The following is an 18315-nucleotide window of genomic DNA, read 5'->3' as shown; positions in this document are numbered from 1 at the left end:
TACCTTTTGAAAGGAATGATTCAGTTTTTCCACACTTCTCAATTTTCTTGTTTTTTAACCATTTGCAATCAATTTATTTGCTTTCATAGTTTAAATATTGTATATGTTAAAGATCTTAAAATAAAATCCCTCAAATAAACAGTGGATTTAATAAATAGAGAATCTTTAAAAAATATTTATGAGGTTAAATTAGTTGGAAGAAATAACTAGGTCTCCCCCCCCCCTATAGTGTACTCATGTTGCTCTCTCTAAATATAATAGAATTTTGAACTTTGGACTTCTCACAATCTACTCATAGACCAGCTCGCTTCCAAAGAGGCTACCATTAACCACTGTGTTTGGATAAAGGACGAATAGCAGGATCAAACTAAAGGTTCAATAAGAATACGGAATAATTACTTATTCATTTATTAATTTAATAATTAAAATGACTACTGTGTAGACAACAGAAACTGCCACACTATCACTATAAAGAGGTATTTTATTAAATTAATATATTTATAAAATAGTTATTATTTCCATTAACTATACAACCTATATAATATTGCGATACAATAATTACATTTTACACAATGTTCATTAAATACTTAAGCTAGACGAATAATACTATCTGTACAGGAAAATATAAAATACTTTGTTTACAAAATAAACAAAACGGGATAGGTTGCGATGGTAGATAAATAAAATGTGCAAAAAATATACAGAAACGTTAAAAGCGTATAAAATATACAAGCCACACGGTAATGTGGGGTAACAGGTACGTGAAAGGCAGCGGCATTCGGTTGTCATCGAACGTCACTGGAACAGAAACAAAACATCGTTAGTGGCGGCAAACAGTAAACAGATATAGGCGCCTGTTGAGAAACATTGGTATTGAGCTGACATTGGTTTGAATGGAAAAAGTTTGTGTAACCACAAATTATGCATAAATTATGGTGATTGTACCAGTGAATGACCACACCCAGTGCATGGCCAATTATTTGCCATCGTTTGTATAAAAAGTATACCAATAAAATAAGTGTCAATAATCCTTTTTTTTTAAAAAAGTTCCAAACCATTTCATCTTCAAGCTTCGTACTATAGCGTCTCATCCAATCAAGGTTGGATGAGTTTATCATTGTTCTTTGATTATTGATGGAAACTGCAATATATATATATATACACGTAATTCACAGTAAAACATGCTAATGTACAATTCTGTACTCATTTTAAGACAAAAATTTAATTTTAATTTTTACTAACGGTTTTCAACTATTTTATGACTGAGGTCCAAAAAAATCTTATATTAAGAATGCCCTTGAATTAAAACCATTAACTTGCATGACCCCCTTATTAAATCCTCTTTATAAAAAGTGGAATCCTCTGCAAGTGCATAAATATCAAGGTTTTACTAACTTAACGATAAAAAAAATTTTAACTTGTAACTTTTTTCTATTTACAACTGGCATACAAGTTTTACACAAATTACCTGTTAAAGCAATTGCTACGAGTGTCTGCTAGAACTCGTGGAGCTGTCCGAACTTGAGTCTCGACTATGGCGGCGAATATGCCTTGTTTTGTCCATCCCACCTGAAAACAAAAACATTTATTATATTACTCAGTACAAGATATAGAGCTTTTTTGGATGAAAAAACTGCATTTCATACAGGAAAAAATTTGTTTTAGCATATTTTAGTTCTTAAGTTTTTACTTCAACCTCTGAAGATGTACTTGAACAAAATATCAGTGCTTTGCTATGTGACCTTTTATTGTGTATGTGTAGACCCTGAACTGAAGTTTTCTCGGGTATATTAGCTGAACTCTTATCTCTTTCTAAAATATTCACAGCTTAAAAGTAATTATTTTTATTAGACTGGAAGAGTTTGAATCAATAGAAATTAGTGAATAACATCAGCTCAATTAAACTACGTCCGTTTTTATCGTAATGTTCTACCACAGCTTCAATGTGGGAACGTGATGTGTACTTATCAATATTCAAAGGTCACTATTTTCAAACATCAATATCAGGCTACAGTATTAAATAAATGTGATTGAGGGGGGGGGAACAGCTTGTAAAATGCTTTTCTTACCATGAATGGGCGTGCAGACCTCAACTTTGACCTTGGCGGTTGCTGTGACCTTCGTGGTCACATGGGGTTGTGATTGGGGCTGCGATGAATCCCTGTGACTTCCCCCACTACTGCTGTCACTACCACTGCCCGATACCTGAGCAAACACGTATAATGTAAAACTTGAAATGGTGACAGCAGCTGGTAGCCTAAATATAGATCATACAATACATTTTTACTATGATATAGAAATGAGGTCCTTCGATCAAAAAGTATTGAACCAATGAAAATTTAACTTTACACAATGATAAAGTGGCGATTCCAATATCCTTTCCCGATTCAATGTCAAGGATGAACCCAAGGCTTTGTTATGGTTTGAGATGTGGAAGTTTGGAAATAAACACGAATGAATTGATTGATCTCCCTTCGTGGAGAAAAAAACTAAAATCATTCCGTATACTTTGAACATTTGCTTTGTTTCCCAAAGCTGGCTCAAAATAATAAAGTCAGAAATGTTTATCCAACCTTTGTAAAGACTATTAACTGTAGAAACCAATGTATAAAGTCATTGGTAATATTTTTTTAACTTAAGAGGACTTATGTTTAACCTGAATCACAGTTGAACCTGATTGCAAAATAATACTGTTTTTATAGGCCTAATGAGAAGAAGTTTTCAGTTTAGAATCAATTAAAATAAATCAACAAAACGTACCTTGTTTTAGTTAAAAAAAATAAAATATTTAATAGTAAAAAAAATTTAATGGATTCAAAAATGATGATACAAATGAGAAATGAAGTTTTTTTGCCCTGTATATCAGCAAGATTTCATTTACACCACTTTAGTTTATTTCAGTAAATCAACACTTTCACTTAGGCTAAACATTCAGAGTTTAAATTTAACACGGTTTGGTGTTAACAGATAAAAGTTTGTTTAGCGGTGATCTAATTACAGCTGCAGTGATGTAGTTTGGCAAGATTTAAAGGAGAAATTGAAAAATTTTTCATAACTGTACCTCAAAGATTTAAAGTTGGTTAAATGTTATACAGTAGAGTCCCTTTAGTCCGAAATGGTTGGGACCGGGCCCATTTCGGATTACCAAATATTTCGGATTAAACGTTTTTTTTGTTTTTTTTACTTTTTTAAAATTTTTGGAAATTTTTTTTACTTTTTTGAAATTTTTGAAATTTTTTTTTTATTTTTTTAAATTTTTTGGGATTGTTTTTTAGATTACTTAGACCTAGTGGCTGCAGCATTATCACTTCATAAAATCCATTTGTGATTTGGGGGGATTGGAACCCTGGACGAAAATAAAAAATGTTAATAACAAAAATTGTGAAATATTTACTAAAATACTCAACAAAAAAGTCTATCTTGCCCGGCCGCTACAGAATACTTTGACGAGGTACAGCTAACTGTGTTAAAAGTTTAATAAACAAAAATTTAAAAAAATTCCTAAATAATTTCAAGTTTTCAAAAAAATTTCAAGTTTTCAAAAAATTTTCAAAAGTTTTAAAACAAATTTCAAAAGTTTTCAAAAAAATTTCAAAAGTTAAAAAAAAAATCAAAAAATTTTCAAAAAAATTTTAAAAAATTCAAAAAAAAATTTTAAAATTTATTTTTTGGTTTCGGATTAAGCGGACTTTCGGATTACCGAAGTTCGGATTATCGGGACTCCACTGTAGTACAATTTTGCTTTTAAATTGTTTTCAATGAGCAATTAGTTGGAGTATCAGTGTATCCTATAATTTGGTATTTAATGATTCCTATCCATGAAATTCAACCTAAGTATTCTATGTTGCAATTAGATGGTGTGTAGAACATGATATATCTCAAATAATAGATTTAATTTTTTGGACTAAAATGGTTGCAAGTCTCAGTTAAATATCTAGCACAATCAAATAATAGAAATCACTTTATTTGAGACCTGCAACAAATTTTATCTCCAAATTAAATTCTTTTCACAAAAATAGAATGTAAACTTACATGTGGATGGGTGCACGTCGTCGTCTCCACAACAAACTCTGGCTCTACCACGATGGTTTGTGTCGGCTCAGTCGCCTCATGAGTTTGCGAGTGCCAGCTCGGCTCCTCAGTGATGGTTGTGAGACTAGGCTCTCGCTGGGGCGGCGCGTGACGACTGCGCGAAGGAGGGGGAGCCACGCGACACTTGGGCGCCGTTACGCTGCGTCGCACAGGCTCGGGCGACGGCGTGGAGATGCGGTCGGGGTGGTGCAGCGGCACGACCTCGGCTGCGGGTCCAAACAGCGACAACAGCACGGGGAAGAAGAACAAACCGTTGGTCAGACCAACACCAATTAAAGCTACTAGGATGTAGAAGAAATACCTGAAACAGAAAAGAATTGATTGTATTAATTTCAAGACCTAATTTATTCATACTTACTTAACTCCGACAACACAATCTTATCCCCTAAAAATTAACAATTCAATTCAATTCAACCTCTTTCAATCCTTTCAAAATATTTAAGATTTTATTTTTATTTTGGTGAAGAATTTATCTTTAAAATCACATATGTTAATCAACTATAAAGAAAATGCACCACGATGCAGAAGCCTTAGTGACCGCTGCCTAACAACTGTGGTTTCCTGTTTTTGTGGCTGGTCTAATGATCTGTGTAACGCACGGACCACACACCTCGTAACCCGACCCGACCCAACAGCGGCAGCCGCAGCCACTATACACATCACTGCCTCACAAACTCATTCAGTGAACTTGCATCGCATCTCCCACCACCAACTAAACATTAGCTGTTGGATTGACAAATCGGCTCAAATAAATCAATTTAAAAGTTTACTATGTAAAACTATGTGTTTTTCTCTGCCAATGGCATTTTTAAGATTTTGATGGTTCAAACACTAGGCTTGTTACTGTTACCATCTAGAGTCAACCTGTTGTAAGAAATCATCACTAATTGGTAGCCAATAATAAATAGATCTGGGTCAAGAATCGAAGAATGCAAATCAAAAATTAAATGATTATATGAGAATTTTTTAATAATTTTTTTTCAATTCTTTGAGCTTCTACTTGATTTGTTCACATAAAATAGTTTAAAACTCCCAAACATTAAAAAAATATCAAAGTAATTACAGTATTAATGGACCATTATTGAATTACTGGTATGCTATACTCCGATACTGGTTGATTGTTGAACTTACCTCACTACAAACTCAAACTCTGAGAGAGAGAGCATCGCAATTGCCACCATTGTTGCCAACCCTCCCTGAACTATGGGCGTAAACATGTGGTCGACTGCCAACCTCATTCTGCGATTCCGCCTGCCGATACTTGTTAGGAAACTCTGCAACAACATCAGATGTTTAAGTATACACAAAAAATAATATGCTGGTTAAGAGTGGTTCATTATATTTATACAAAGTTAAAATATATTTCTCTGTTTAAGATGCTTGAATGGTTGAGGTAAAGAATATAACGTCGAGCACAAGGACGTAGGTTTTACGGACTTGTGTTAGAGTAGCAGCCTGACCTGAATAGGAAAAAGCCATTACAGCTCTAAGAAACACAAAAAGCCGTACACTACACAAAAAAGTTATTTGTGTTTCTTATTTTCAAGTGGATTATTTCCAACAAAGATCCCTAAATAATCGTAAAAAGTTAAGTAATAGGCTAACTAATTTATAAGATTTTAGTGCAATGTTTGTTTGATAGAAACAAAGTTGGTAGATAAAATATGTACGGATCCAAACAGTTGCTAAATTCTCATATATCTTCAAAACACTGCAACACCACGCAAAAACTTCAATGTAAACATTCAAACAGTATGTGATTAAATTTACTAGATTTAATAAATTAATGTTACAGTACATTATCATATTAAGTTACCAAACACATGTGAACGGTGTAATGTGCTCCAATTCCGACGGAGACAATGAGCAACACAGCTGGTACAGCGCTCAGTTTGATACCCACAGCTCCCATGAGACCGAGCAGTTGCACTATCATCATGGCAAGAGTCACGGTTACCACCACAGCAGCACGAATGTTCACAAGCATCACAGACACTAACACAAACACAGCGGCCAGCGCAGTCAGTAGAGCAATACCAAGAGTTTGACGTAGCGTGAGGTATTGCTCCCAGAACAGGAACGGAATCCCGGAGGGAAAGTTGGGAAGTCCTCGTGCTTCAAACCTCTGACACAAATCACGCACTTGTTTGATAAGCTTGGTTATCTTGGTCGTGTCGCCCAAGCCGTGAAGGTAGAAGGGAAGTTGCGCGTAAACTAGGGGAGCCGATTTGGGTATTTTCAGTTCGTGTTCACTCGGAACATGGAACCACTCTTTAGGCTCGGGGCGGAGGTTGGCTTGTGACGCTCCGTAGGCCAGAGCATCGTTGGAAGCCCACGCAGAGAGGTAGTTGTAGAATGCCTTGGGATTGATGATACCGTCGCCATTCACCAGCCGCACTTGTGTGATGAGAGATTTGTCTACCGGGTTGTCGACGTGTCCCGTCTGAACTAGCAACTTGTATGCGAGAATCCCCTCGTCACTGGCATTCTTGAACCAGAACTCTTGCGTTATACAGCCATTGCTCCAATCACGGTCGAATGCCTTCTGTAAGTCTGAAATGGTAAAGATTTATCAGAATTGGCTGTAAAAAGAAAACCTTTCACAAATTTTTTTAACATAGTACATTTTCAGAAATAATTAGTTTAAATAACATATAACTAAGGAGGGAAGAGTAAAGAATCTGGAAAATTTCCTAATACAATTACATACATTTATTTAACAGCTCTAGATTTTTTATTCGTAGGCCAATAATTGTAATCATATCCAAATCCAAACATTTCTGTTTCAAGGTTTCTTTAAACCCTCTACTTTCTATTTTCCCTACATGCGTTTCAACTTACCAATAAGCCAATCCCGGAACAGGCCCAGCCAAAACTCGGGAAGACCACCATTGTCATTTTTAATGACACTGTGGACTCTCATGAAGGACTCGTGATACTCGTAGAGAAGCCTCTGATTGGTCGGGTACTCAAAGTCTCGTCCGGTGACTGCATACATGTTGTAGAAACCAAAGTATCGACCTTGCGCCGCAAGAAACGAGTGTTCTGTCGTACCCTGAAACAGATAAGTGAATTTAATCTATTGTCCTTGGAATAAAAAACATAGTGTGCTGTGATGAATTCCGTTGCTAATATACATAGCTAAAAGAGAAGAAAAATAGATGACCATAGGTATCTGCAAGTATTACTTTGTTGATGACTTACTAATCTCATCCTGTTTCGTTATAATAAAAATAAGTAATACTGTATGTACAGTAGGTTATGATAATTACCAGTAATATTATTTTAACTTTTCTCAAAATTTGCTCAAGTGAATAAATTTTAAGTATTCACCTCTGGTTGGTGAGTAGTAACTCTACTGATTAAGCAATTAAATTGCTAATCACAGGCTTCAAATACACCATAGATATAGCTGATCTGTCAGTACCGAGGTTACACGGATCATCTCACTCCATTCTACACTCATCCAACATTTATCTGAATTCAGCTTAAAATACACATCAAGGTCACTCACTGTCTTAGAGAATTTAGAGTTTAATCTAGATGCGAGCAACTGTTATAAATGCTTGAATTATATATATTTAATGAAAAATTAAAAAAAAAACTTACCCGAGGCACGATATCCGTTAGGTCAAGTCCGTCTGTCAACTTGGTGATTCCCCATATGCTAAACACCAAGACGCCAATCATACAGACGACGGCCGTGAATTTGACAGCTCCCTTGCAAAGGTAAGGTGCGTACCACGAGCCGACACCTCGCCAGACACACGACTCATCCAACAGCGACTCGAGCAGCGAGCCAGGCTCGTTTATCAGTTCGTTAGTTGAGCCACTCCAACGGTCATTCTGTAATGTAACAATAAACCTTTGAATTAAAAAGTCTTGAGTGCTTTATTTGAAACCAATCGAGAAGAACAAACCTTATAGTCTGCTGACAAAATTTTGGCGGTTAGAGGGAAATTTTTTTAAGGTTCCACCACCACCTCTCACCTTTCTTGCATAATGTATATAGCAGCCGATTGACGGTTTGACTAATTATTTGTTTATTTATATTTGCTCTTTTATGTTTACTATTTACTGTTTGCATTTTGCTACTATTAATCAGAAGCTATTGGTAAAAATGCTGCATAAAAGTAAAGTAATAAGTTAAAATTTTAAGCGAGTGTATATATTGTGTGTCCCGGTAAGATCTGCAAGTGTGTCGGGTGTTATCAGATCTTTTTAGTTTTTATCAATGTATTTTGCAATACCTTAGCTGTTGGGCTGTTGTTTTAAAGATAGAGGTATGTGGAAGAAATGGAATTGCTTCCCCTCAAACTGCCTAAATGTTGTGAAATGGGTATAGGGACCTTTTTATTTGGCTCAAACTATTTAACTATAACAATAAAAATCAGTTACAAAATACATCGGAATAATTGGTTTCAGACAATTTTTAAAAAATCACCCTGTCCCTTTGCAGTATTGTATCTTATAATAAAAAAAATAGAAAAAACTCAGACAAAGATTGTTGATTTGTATTCAAAATTCATAACCTTACTTTTAAGAATACTTATTACTGTATGTATAAGAATACTTATACTTGTTTTTGGAAATACAACTGACTTTTGGTTTAAAGTTTCATGATCTTAAATGGCTACAAAAACTTGAAAAATATTACTCGACTTAAGAAAAGAAAAAAAAACACTAGCACTCACTCTAGAAAGCTGAGGTGATGGAGTAGCCGGTGCAGTCACGACTGACGTAACAGTTTGTTGTCTGTCCGGTGGTAAAGCTCTCGTAATCGTCTGTCGCTTCTCTGGAGTCGATCGTTTGAGTGGCGAGGTTGGCGATGGGAGGTAACAGCAGAGAAGGTCCGGACGACCAGCCCTGCGCCTCTTGATGTCGAGACTCAAGATGGCGGGAAAAACAAACAACATGGTTCCCAGGTTGAACAGGCACAAGATGGCGATCTGGAGAGAGAACACTCTTAGAGCGGGGATGGGGATGAGCGCAGCGGCGATGAAGGTGAGGACTTTGCTGAGAGAGGACAGTAACATCCCCACACCAGACTTCTTGAGCAGAACACCTATTTGCTCCTGAAACATGTAAACGTTACTTAGCACCACTCAAGTAATGGGATTCCAAAAAATAACATCCCAAGAGATTTGTTCACGTCTAGCAACTAATTATTTATCATCTTTAGATGGATATGGAAGGTGTATACAAATATTATGCATTTTGTAATTCATGCAATGCAATCGTATCTTGTTAAAAATTTACCATTACTCTAACATTTTTAGAGTGACACTTTTTCTCAACACAAAAATTATTTTCAAATACCACATTATATTTAAATAATGTACAGCATGATACAAAATGAATACACATCTTGTACCTGCTCAGTAATTAAGAGAGAGCGAATAACAACATGTGGCAGAAGCCCAAAGCCTAACACCTGTTGGCTCGTATTTCTATGTAATTGGCACAACTGTCAATACAAATAGCGACTACTACAGAGGAGCTCCTGATTCAATCAACTGATGCCTAACATAACTCATTTCAATAAGTTTTCAATTAATTATTGTAATTTCTCGCAACCAATGAAAAAATGTATAATAAATTCATACTGTAATTTCAGAGGATTCCGATCTTTTTGAATAGATAATTTTGTTCCTTTCACCTATTTACGATTAATTTGAAATACACTTATTTCAGACACATTACCTTTGCACTTTCAATGAACAGGTCCCTAATGTAAAGCTATTCTAGGTAGTGACAACAACTACGTTTTCTTATAGCATAGATGAAAATCATAATTCAAAACTTACATCGAACTGAGCCTCGGAACTAGATTGCTCCGCGTACATATGTGTGAGTAGGAACATATTGTCGACCCCCAGGCCGAGAGCGAGGAAAGGAACAATTTGCGTTATGGTTGCGTTGAACGCAATTCCCAACACCGCGCAGAGCCCGAGGCCTGCCGCGACACTGATGGAGACTAGAATGATGCCAGCGATGCCGACGGTACACTGGGACTTGATGGGGTCGTGCCACTTTACCAGCGACACGGCTGCATACAATATCTGTAACATGAAGAATTTTGGTAAGTGGAGAGTTTCAATTTCCCACTCACAATTATGAGTTGATAAGTTGATGGATAAAAGTATGAAATGCTTGGCCTTGTGTGGTTACCTGAAACCTAACTACCGTGTGTGAAACACACGCTACTTAGCTACTTAGTTTAATTTTTAAAATATAAAACTTTACTTTTACATCAATCATAACCTTACTTTATACAAAAACATAACCTTACTTTGGAAACTACATAACCACTATTGGGAATACTACATAATTTGAGAATTTTGGTTAGTGGAGAGTTTCCCATTTGAAATTATGAATTCATAAATTAATGGATAAAATATGCAATCCATAACCTATTACATTTGTGATTCCGTGATACTTAACTTTAAGGAATACTTATTTTTACTTAACCTTACATAACCGTACAAAACATAACCTTACTTTTCGTAACCACTTCTACATAATTGCAATTGGTACCTAGCCTAACTATAAACACTTAAAAATGACTTAAACACACACACAAAGTCATATAAAATAGTTAGAGATCCATTCCCAACTCACCATGCATGCATAAGTGATGGCAACTTTGATGTAATTTGGTTCTGAAAACTTGCAAAGGATGTCGTTCAGCGTTGCCGTCGAGAAAGCAAAGAAGTTGTAGTTAGCGAGCAGAGAAGGATTCGCATCTCCTGATCCACTCATCTGCCTTTTAACCTCCTGAAAATAAAAAACAGAATTTTTAGAGGGGTAAAAACACATATTGTTTATGAATAATGTGAAATATATTTGAACACAAGTCAGAACACACTATCAAGTTGGAATCGTTGGTTAAGACAGATTGTGATACAGGACCAGTACATAATTATAACCTTTAAATTGATAGCTAATTTGGACACAGTTCTTAGGAGGGTTTGTTAACACACCGAACAAAAAAAAAACTTTTCAAACTCTCTTTACTTTTAACTTAAGATATATTGTTTCTTACCTCAGAAAACCTCCTTTGCCATGTTTCCAGCACCAAAGCAGCCTTTTCTTGACTCCACGCCACGTGGTGGACTTTGTAAGTATCTGACCAGAATTCATAAAGCTCTTTTTCCCCCATCAATTGAATGACTGTTTGCAAAGCATGTGCCCTGGAAATAGGAAGAAAAAATTAATCAATCATAATGAAAAGTAGAAAATTCTTAATAATTCTGAACATATTACATAGGCCTAGGTTCAAAATTTATTTTGGCATTGTTTATCGAGTCTTTTTATATTTAAAAACTAGCATGATAAAGTTTTCTTTGAAAATAAAAATTAAAAAGAGGTTTAAAATGCCATACAATAAAACTATAGAGTCATGATTTGAAAAGTAAAATAGGTATTTAAAAGTTTGGTAATATCTCCTCAGTATTTTGGGTAGAGAATAGTAGTGCTGATGGTAAGCATTTTAACATTAGTATTTCACTCTATATCCTATACATAAAATTATCTTCCAGTACTTTAGAAGTAAACAGCTTGCTGGCTTGTTTTAAAATCCAAAAGGTGTAAATCGTAATACATTAACACTGATAGATGTGTGCAGATCTTAACTATATTGGGGGGAGATTATTATAATTACTTTTGTATATGTCCAGTCTTGTTTCTCTTGGCTCCCCCAACAATAAGGTCCTCCGGCCAATGCATGTACTTGGCAGCGAACCCATAGCACCCCCCTGTCAGCTCGGCCCCGATGTCCGGGATCTAAAACAAAATAAAAAATCAACTTAGTTTTTTAAGACGTAAAGCCCTTTTCCAACACCAGCAGAAGTGTTTAAAGACATTTTGAATGAGGAACACCCAACAGATTTATTATGGTTTCTCTTGTTTCAAAGTATTCTTGATTAAACAGCCCAATGGTAAATTAAACTCAATTTGGTACTTAAAATGTAATCTGTACTAACTATATACAAGCAATTACTATTTTCAATTTTTATTTTTGTTTTCAAACAACTGAATAAACCTCACTGGAAATCGAAGGGTGACACAGTCTATTTTCACTTCAGATTCAAGCCACTCCAAAGGACCAAGACCATAAAATCCTGAAACAGCTCAATTAGACTCTGGAGGGGGATTTAGAGGTTAGGAAGGAGACAACTGGACATCCAAAGCCTTGACCCCTGACCACCTGCCAGGTTATACAACCTTACTCAGTTGTGGCTTTTTATTTTGATTCCTTTGAATTATGGGCCAGCAATAAAAACTGCTCAAAGCCTTAGAAAAAGCTTGGCATAATAGCAAGAGGGTGGGTGAAATATGACCCATTAGAAGATAGGTGAACATTCCTAGAAGTGACAATGGGGTGTGTGGGTGTATGGGTGTATGGGTGTAGCCCACCCAGGGCATTCCTTGGGAAAAAAGTAAACAAAAGTATTTGAAGCACCTGATTGTAAACCCCTTCGTTTACTGTGCATTCAAAGTAGCCGAGATGGTAAACATATTTTACCTTTGAACATTCAAATTGTGCCTTTGTGATAGATTACACATGCAGAAAAAACATGTAAAAGTTTATTATTTGAATAAAATTGTGGTTGTGGATAAAATAATGCTTTTAAAGTAAAAAGAATAAAAACCACATACAACTGCAGTATTTGAAACTTATTTAAATAATAAGAAAATATAACAAAAATCATTTTGACCTCAAAGGTATCAAGGTATTAAATTTTTGCGTATCAAAATCGCAGCTTAACATACAGTATTTAATAAAAATCAAGAATTAGAATTATTTTTCTATGGCTTATAAAAGAGCTGGTTCTAAAATTCAGAGACAATTCTTCTTGTGAAACCTATCCTTTTTGGGCAATGGAAAGATAATATAATTATAATTTACTGTGCTTGTGTGACACAATTTATTTGGGTAAGTGTATCAAATTACTTAGAAGAATAATTTAAGGGACTTGTTGATTTGTAAACTGATTTTGTTATAAACTATTTTTGGTTGAAGAAAATCCTGTGATTTTGTAGAAAAGACAGACTGGGACCAGGTAGAGGTCTAGAAGTTAGACTAGCAGATGGCAGATGAAACACCCTTCTTGGGGGGGGGGGGGGGAGGGACCCTTTGGCATTTGATGACTTCATTCTGTCCTGAAAGCTAAAAGAGATGTCTTGCTTCTTCCTTCATTCCGATTTACAATTCAACTCACATTCTACAATAGAAAATTTTGTATTCTTCAATCCATCAAACATTGGCCAAATACTTTTTATCTCTTGAGTTCCATTTGTAATAACTGTTCCCAGGTTTAAAACAGCCCATTCATCTTAGCCGAAAATATTCCGACCTTAATTTGAATTTACAATATACAGATGGACTGGCGATCCTTTGTCTCCTAATTCATTAACATACAATGGTGACTAAAAGAGCAAAGAAATATCCCAAGTAATTTTAAATTCCAATTTGCAGTGTCAGACATTGATGTAATAATTTAGAGGGGGTATGTGAAAATGATTTGATCATGAAAATATGAGTATCCGTTTTCAAACATAAAAGTTTTAATCATGAGAAATTTTAGTTATTGTGTCAAGGCAAAGTTTTAATGAATTAAGAGTGCAGTTTAACTGTTTAGGTTATTAATATAAAATGCTGTATATTAAGTAAAAAAAATAAATGTAAATTCTCTAACCTGGCCTGAAGCTTTGTTGGGAGAAGAAGAAGGACATTCAGAATCCTTAGGGTTTAGACAAGGTTTCTCTTGATATCCTGTACTGATACCAGCCTGAAAAAATACCAAGAAATTAAATAAAGCTATACAAAATTTAGTAAGAAAACATAAAAACCTAATGACAATTTGTGTAGAGGAACACAATCAAATAATTTATTACATTAACCCCACACAATCCCAAAATTCCCAATAACAAAGTTAAAATTAAATTTAATAACAATATGAAATTACAACAGAATATCTATATTTTTTCGAACATAAATAAATAACAAAACTACTAGTAATCATAATTATAATAATAATTAATATTTGTTTGCATTGAGATAATGTATGCATATCACAAAGTATATTAAAAGAAATTAAGGTAATTCATTCTGAAATCAGTTATTAAAAAAAAATTCTTAATACATGGATTGAAATGGGATTTTGATTTTTTTACGAATTGCGTAATAGGTAATATCTTTAAATAAAATCAAACACAGAATATGGACTGACAAACATAAATCAAGAAGTAAATATCCAAATTATAAAGCCGATTTACACAGACAATTAAACAAATTGGACCAATAATAGAACGACTGTTGGCTGGTTGTATCCAAAGGCCAACGGCTCATTTAGGCGAAACTTCCATCGTCGGCGAAACAAAAGGTCGGGTATTTAGGTTAGAGCGGGAGCTGGACCACCCACAAGCCGCTTGGGTGGTCGTGGTCGTTTGATAGTGACGTGCAACTCTGGCACAGGGAACGTGGAAACCGGAAACAGTGATGCAACTGTTGAAATGCTAAAGTAATATAGGCCTGTATATATATGAAAATGTGTTGACTGAAACTGTGAATTGTATACGTGAAATTAGTTTTACTTTATTTTTACGTAACCAAAACTGTTGAAACAGAATTGATATAGACCGTAGACGCTGAATCGGAAACAGTGATGCAACTGTTGAAATTTTAAAGTAATATATATGAAAATTGGTGAACTGAAACTGCGAATTGTATACGTGAAATTAGTTTTACTTTATTTTTACGTAACCAAACCTGTTGAAAAATTTACAGAATTGATAGAGAACATGACCGCTGAACCTTACAGTGATGCAACTGTTGAATTGTAAATAGTATAGTATATTAGAATTGTGAAACTGAAACCGCAATTTTGTAGATATGAAATAAAGTTAATTTATATTTAGAATTTAGATATTAAAACTAAAACTCTGGAGTATGGCCCTGCCTTTTAGAAGTAGCATTACCTACATCATAACAGGGACAAGTTGGGAAATAAAAAATAAATAAAATTATAGAGTAACATTTTTATATAAAACACACCCTTTTCAAATGCTGCTCCAGCGTGCTGAATGGAAAAGATCCTGGTTCGTAGTTGTTCTTCATTCTATCCATCAACCTAAGTGGGTTTAGATTCGTCCATTTGACTTTGGTGCCTACTCCCCTGTGGATTAAAATTGGTAATTAAACAACAAGAAAATGTTTTTAAAAGTATTTTGCTAAGAAGAAAAAAACATTCTGCACATACGAATCAAAGTGTGCAATTTTCCAAACAAAATAGATCGGCACAAACCGTGTTTATAAATGAAGAATACAATCACTAAAATAAATGAAAGCGACACAACATGTAGGGTCAGCCAAAACAAGAATAACTGCAACGAAAGTGAGAAAAGAAAGTGTTAAAGAATTGAAAGTAAATAAATCACTTGGAGGGGGGAAGCAGGTCTAGGTCGAGTTCAAGGTCTTATTCCAGCTGCATTTCCTCCTCCAGTGTTGTCAATTTGCCGTACTTATTTCGCAACTCTCATTGTCAAACCCTTTTCCCTTTTCATATTCCCATATGCACTGCGTTATACCGCAATACCCACCAATCCCCCAAAATAAAATGGGCTAACTATGTCTACAAACATACTTAGTTGGATCAGAAATAGTTTTTAAACGTTTAATAATTTTAAGCGTATGAAGAGAAGAAGTCCTATACGTAATTTGAAAACTCGTTTATCTTATAGAAAACCACACTGAAATAACCAAGTTTATATAAGACGAAATGAAGTGTAAAAATCTAGTTAGAATATTAAATGAAAAAGACTACTTACGGAATCGCTACAGGATAGTCAGGTCCCAATAATTTGGAACCCTCCCAAAAACAGTCTAAAGGTGTTATTATTGCACAGGGTATCATGTTTTCGAAAATCTGAAACAAAAGAGACATTGATTGCAATATGCATTTAAAACATACAGTGATATGTTAAAGATGTTAAACACACAGTTTAAAGCTTTCACAAGTTTGACAAAATATTTAAATTTAAAACGTAAACTTTTTGGACGAGGAGCGAGCTTGACGTAGTAAAGAGCAAGACTTCGGCCTTCGAGTTCCCGGGTTTAAATCACGTCAGTCACCAATGGCTGTTTGTTATAATGCTGTGAAACGGTAGCCTCTAGGTCCAGTCTTTATGTATTGCATTGAGTAAAACAGACCCGGACTAGAGCATAGCGTACAAGGATGTGAAGGATTAAAGGAAAAAAAAATGTGTACGATTTACCGATAAGTCACGACTACAAACGTACGAAGTGAAAACCGAATGCTCAACATCGGGAGGAGGGCGCGGTAGCTGTTTATGCAGACGTAGACGCCAAAGATAGAACGGAAGTTTTTGTTAGATCCCGTACAAGATGATTAGGCTTAAGAAGCCGCGGTGGGTGGTCGAGAATAAACAAGCCACGGCTTACACACGCGCTGGAGCTCACATGCGCCGAGTGCTAGTGAAGCGACAGAAAGTGAAATCACACAGTTGAAATTACAAAATAATCATCAGAATACAACGCTTCCAGCCCTTATTTGCATTAGATTCTGCACTACACGATATAAGGTTCTAAGGAATAAAATGCACAAGCACTTACTTGATCGATGTAATGGATGTCGAAATTCGGAATGCTAGGGGAATAGCACATGTCCTTCAGTCTCCAGGTTCTGAAATATAGAAAAGTATGTTAGCAATATGTGGCAAACTAAATATCCAGCTAAATACAGAAGTTATGAAAATAGAAAATAGCAGAAATTTCTCAGGAAATCAAGGACATTTGGAATTCGGTTTCAGTATGTCCAAACTTCAGAAATTCGAATACAGTAACATACAACAGTAAAAGTAATTTATCATAGAATATGTTGTCTTCTGGATCATTCCATTATCGGATGCTCTAAATTGAGGTCAAATTTGTCATGCCTTGAAACCTTAAACTTCTGGCTGCTCATTCAGTAAGAAAACTTACTATCCAAAGTGATAAAATCTATGGGTATTTTCTAGAAGAGGGCTGCCACTATTATTCGTTGTCCAGTTAAAAGGAAGGTAGTGTAAATGAGGTGTATTGACGGAAACAACTATATTAAACGTTAGGTGAGGTGTTAGGTTCATGTTGATTAACAATTTTTTTATTTAAATAACATAGTACTGGGGAAAATTTTAACAGTGACAGCTCTTTCCTTAAAAATGCCCCAATCTATCAACACAATTTATTCAGGGACTCACATGTCGAAGAGGTTGACTGTGACGCTGGCCGCCGCCTTGACGACGTCCAGATGGCCCAGGAGAGCTCCTGGATGCAGCAGCGACGCCTGGGCCTCCTTGGGGGTCTGGATGATCAGCTGGTGGGTGGAAGCCTCAGCTTCCCCTAGGACACTGTGGGAGTAACGGAGTTCCGCCTCTAGTCGGCCACCCTCTGGAACATGATGAGGAATCGGTGAGGAACAAGACTTGGCAGAGATTTGTGGTTGATGTGATAAGAAGGATGAAATGATGAAATTTAGGAGATTGGTGGATGTAAGTTTGTAATCTAGGTTATGAAGTCAACGAGAAAAAATGGTTTGAAGTTAGCGAGGAAGATTTGTGGATGCTGTGATTAAAGGACAGAATTTGGTAAGATGAAAGAGGACAGATGTCAGTCAGTGGTTAGGGGGTTGATGGTTAGGGAAGAATAATGCAAATGATGTTTCTAAAAAGAAGTTGGCTAAGGTTTGTGGATACTGCAGCAACTGGAATTTGGTTGTTAACAGAATTTGAGAGATGAAAGTGACTGAAAATGTGACTTGGATAAGTATCATTGACTATTGGATAAGTAAAGATGGAATTGGATAAAGATGGAGAATGTAGGAGGTTGTGATAGGATTTTTCGGGAGGCAAATGATAAATATGGACGTTTGAATGATAAAGTTTGTATGTTTCCCTTATGTGCTGAAGAACTCGAGAAAATAACGAATGAGAATAGGAGAGACGAAGTATTTGAATACCTATATAACTTACAGAAAAGACAATATTTTGAATATATGCCGTGGTGCGACAAAACAGAATACCAACGAGAGCCTGCAAACAATACAGGTAATCCCTTGAAAAGATTTAACATTGGCTCCGATTTAGAGTTCACAGAACGTAAATAAAAATGCCTGACAGAGCATTGCGAGTGCAGAGCTTATTGTTTTGGCCAAAGTGCAA

The 18315-nt window shown here is 35.5% G+C and overlaps 1 protein-coding gene across 1 annotated transcript in view; it reads right to left on the bottom strand.

Moving 5' to 3' along the window:
• Positions 1-445: 445 nt before the first annotated feature.
• Positions 446-18315, bottom strand: part of LOC128997054 (protein patched-like) — a 34182-nt gene continuing 16312 nt past the window's right edge. Inside the window, exons 3-20 of the mRNA XM_054422635.1 lie at positions 17356-17545; positions 16730-16799; positions 15925-16022; positions 15152-15272; positions 13794-13886; positions 11756-11877; positions 11138-11285; positions 10714-10869; positions 9900-10154; positions 8787-9167; positions 7702-7938; positions 6934-7147; positions 5909-6645; positions 5224-5366; positions 4033-4393; positions 2070-2205; positions 1469-1569; positions 446-798 (exon numbers count right to left, since the gene is read on the bottom strand). Of these exons, the coding sequence (XP_054278610.1) occupies positions 1484-1569; positions 2070-2205; positions 4033-4393; positions 5224-5366; positions 5909-6645; positions 6934-7147; positions 7702-7938; positions 8787-9167; positions 9900-10154; positions 10714-10869; positions 11138-11285; positions 11756-11877; positions 13794-13886; positions 15152-15272; positions 15925-16022; positions 16730-16799; positions 17356-17545 (3548 nt within the window). The 3' untranslated portion in view covers positions 446-798; positions 1469-1483. The remainder of the gene's footprint in view (positions 799-1468; positions 1570-2069; positions 2206-4032; positions 4394-5223; positions 5367-5908; positions 6646-6933; positions 7148-7701; positions 7939-8786; positions 9168-9899; positions 10155-10713; positions 10870-11137; positions 11286-11755; positions 11878-13793; positions 13887-15151; positions 15273-15924; positions 16023-16729; positions 16800-17355; positions 17546-18315) is intronic.

The sequence above is a fragment of the Macrosteles quadrilineatus genome, unplaced genomic scaffold, assembly GCF_028750875.1.
Source record: "Macrosteles quadrilineatus isolate MER2022 unplaced genomic scaffold, UCM_ALF_1.0 Scaffold_6__1_contigs__length_79288215, whole genome shotgun sequence".
NCBI classification, from domain to species: domain Eukaryota; kingdom Metazoa; phylum Arthropoda; class Insecta; order Hemiptera; family Cicadellidae; genus Macrosteles; species Macrosteles quadrilineatus.
Note: the sequence above shows the minus strand (reverse complement) of the source record. Positions and strands in the feature narration are given on the sequence as shown.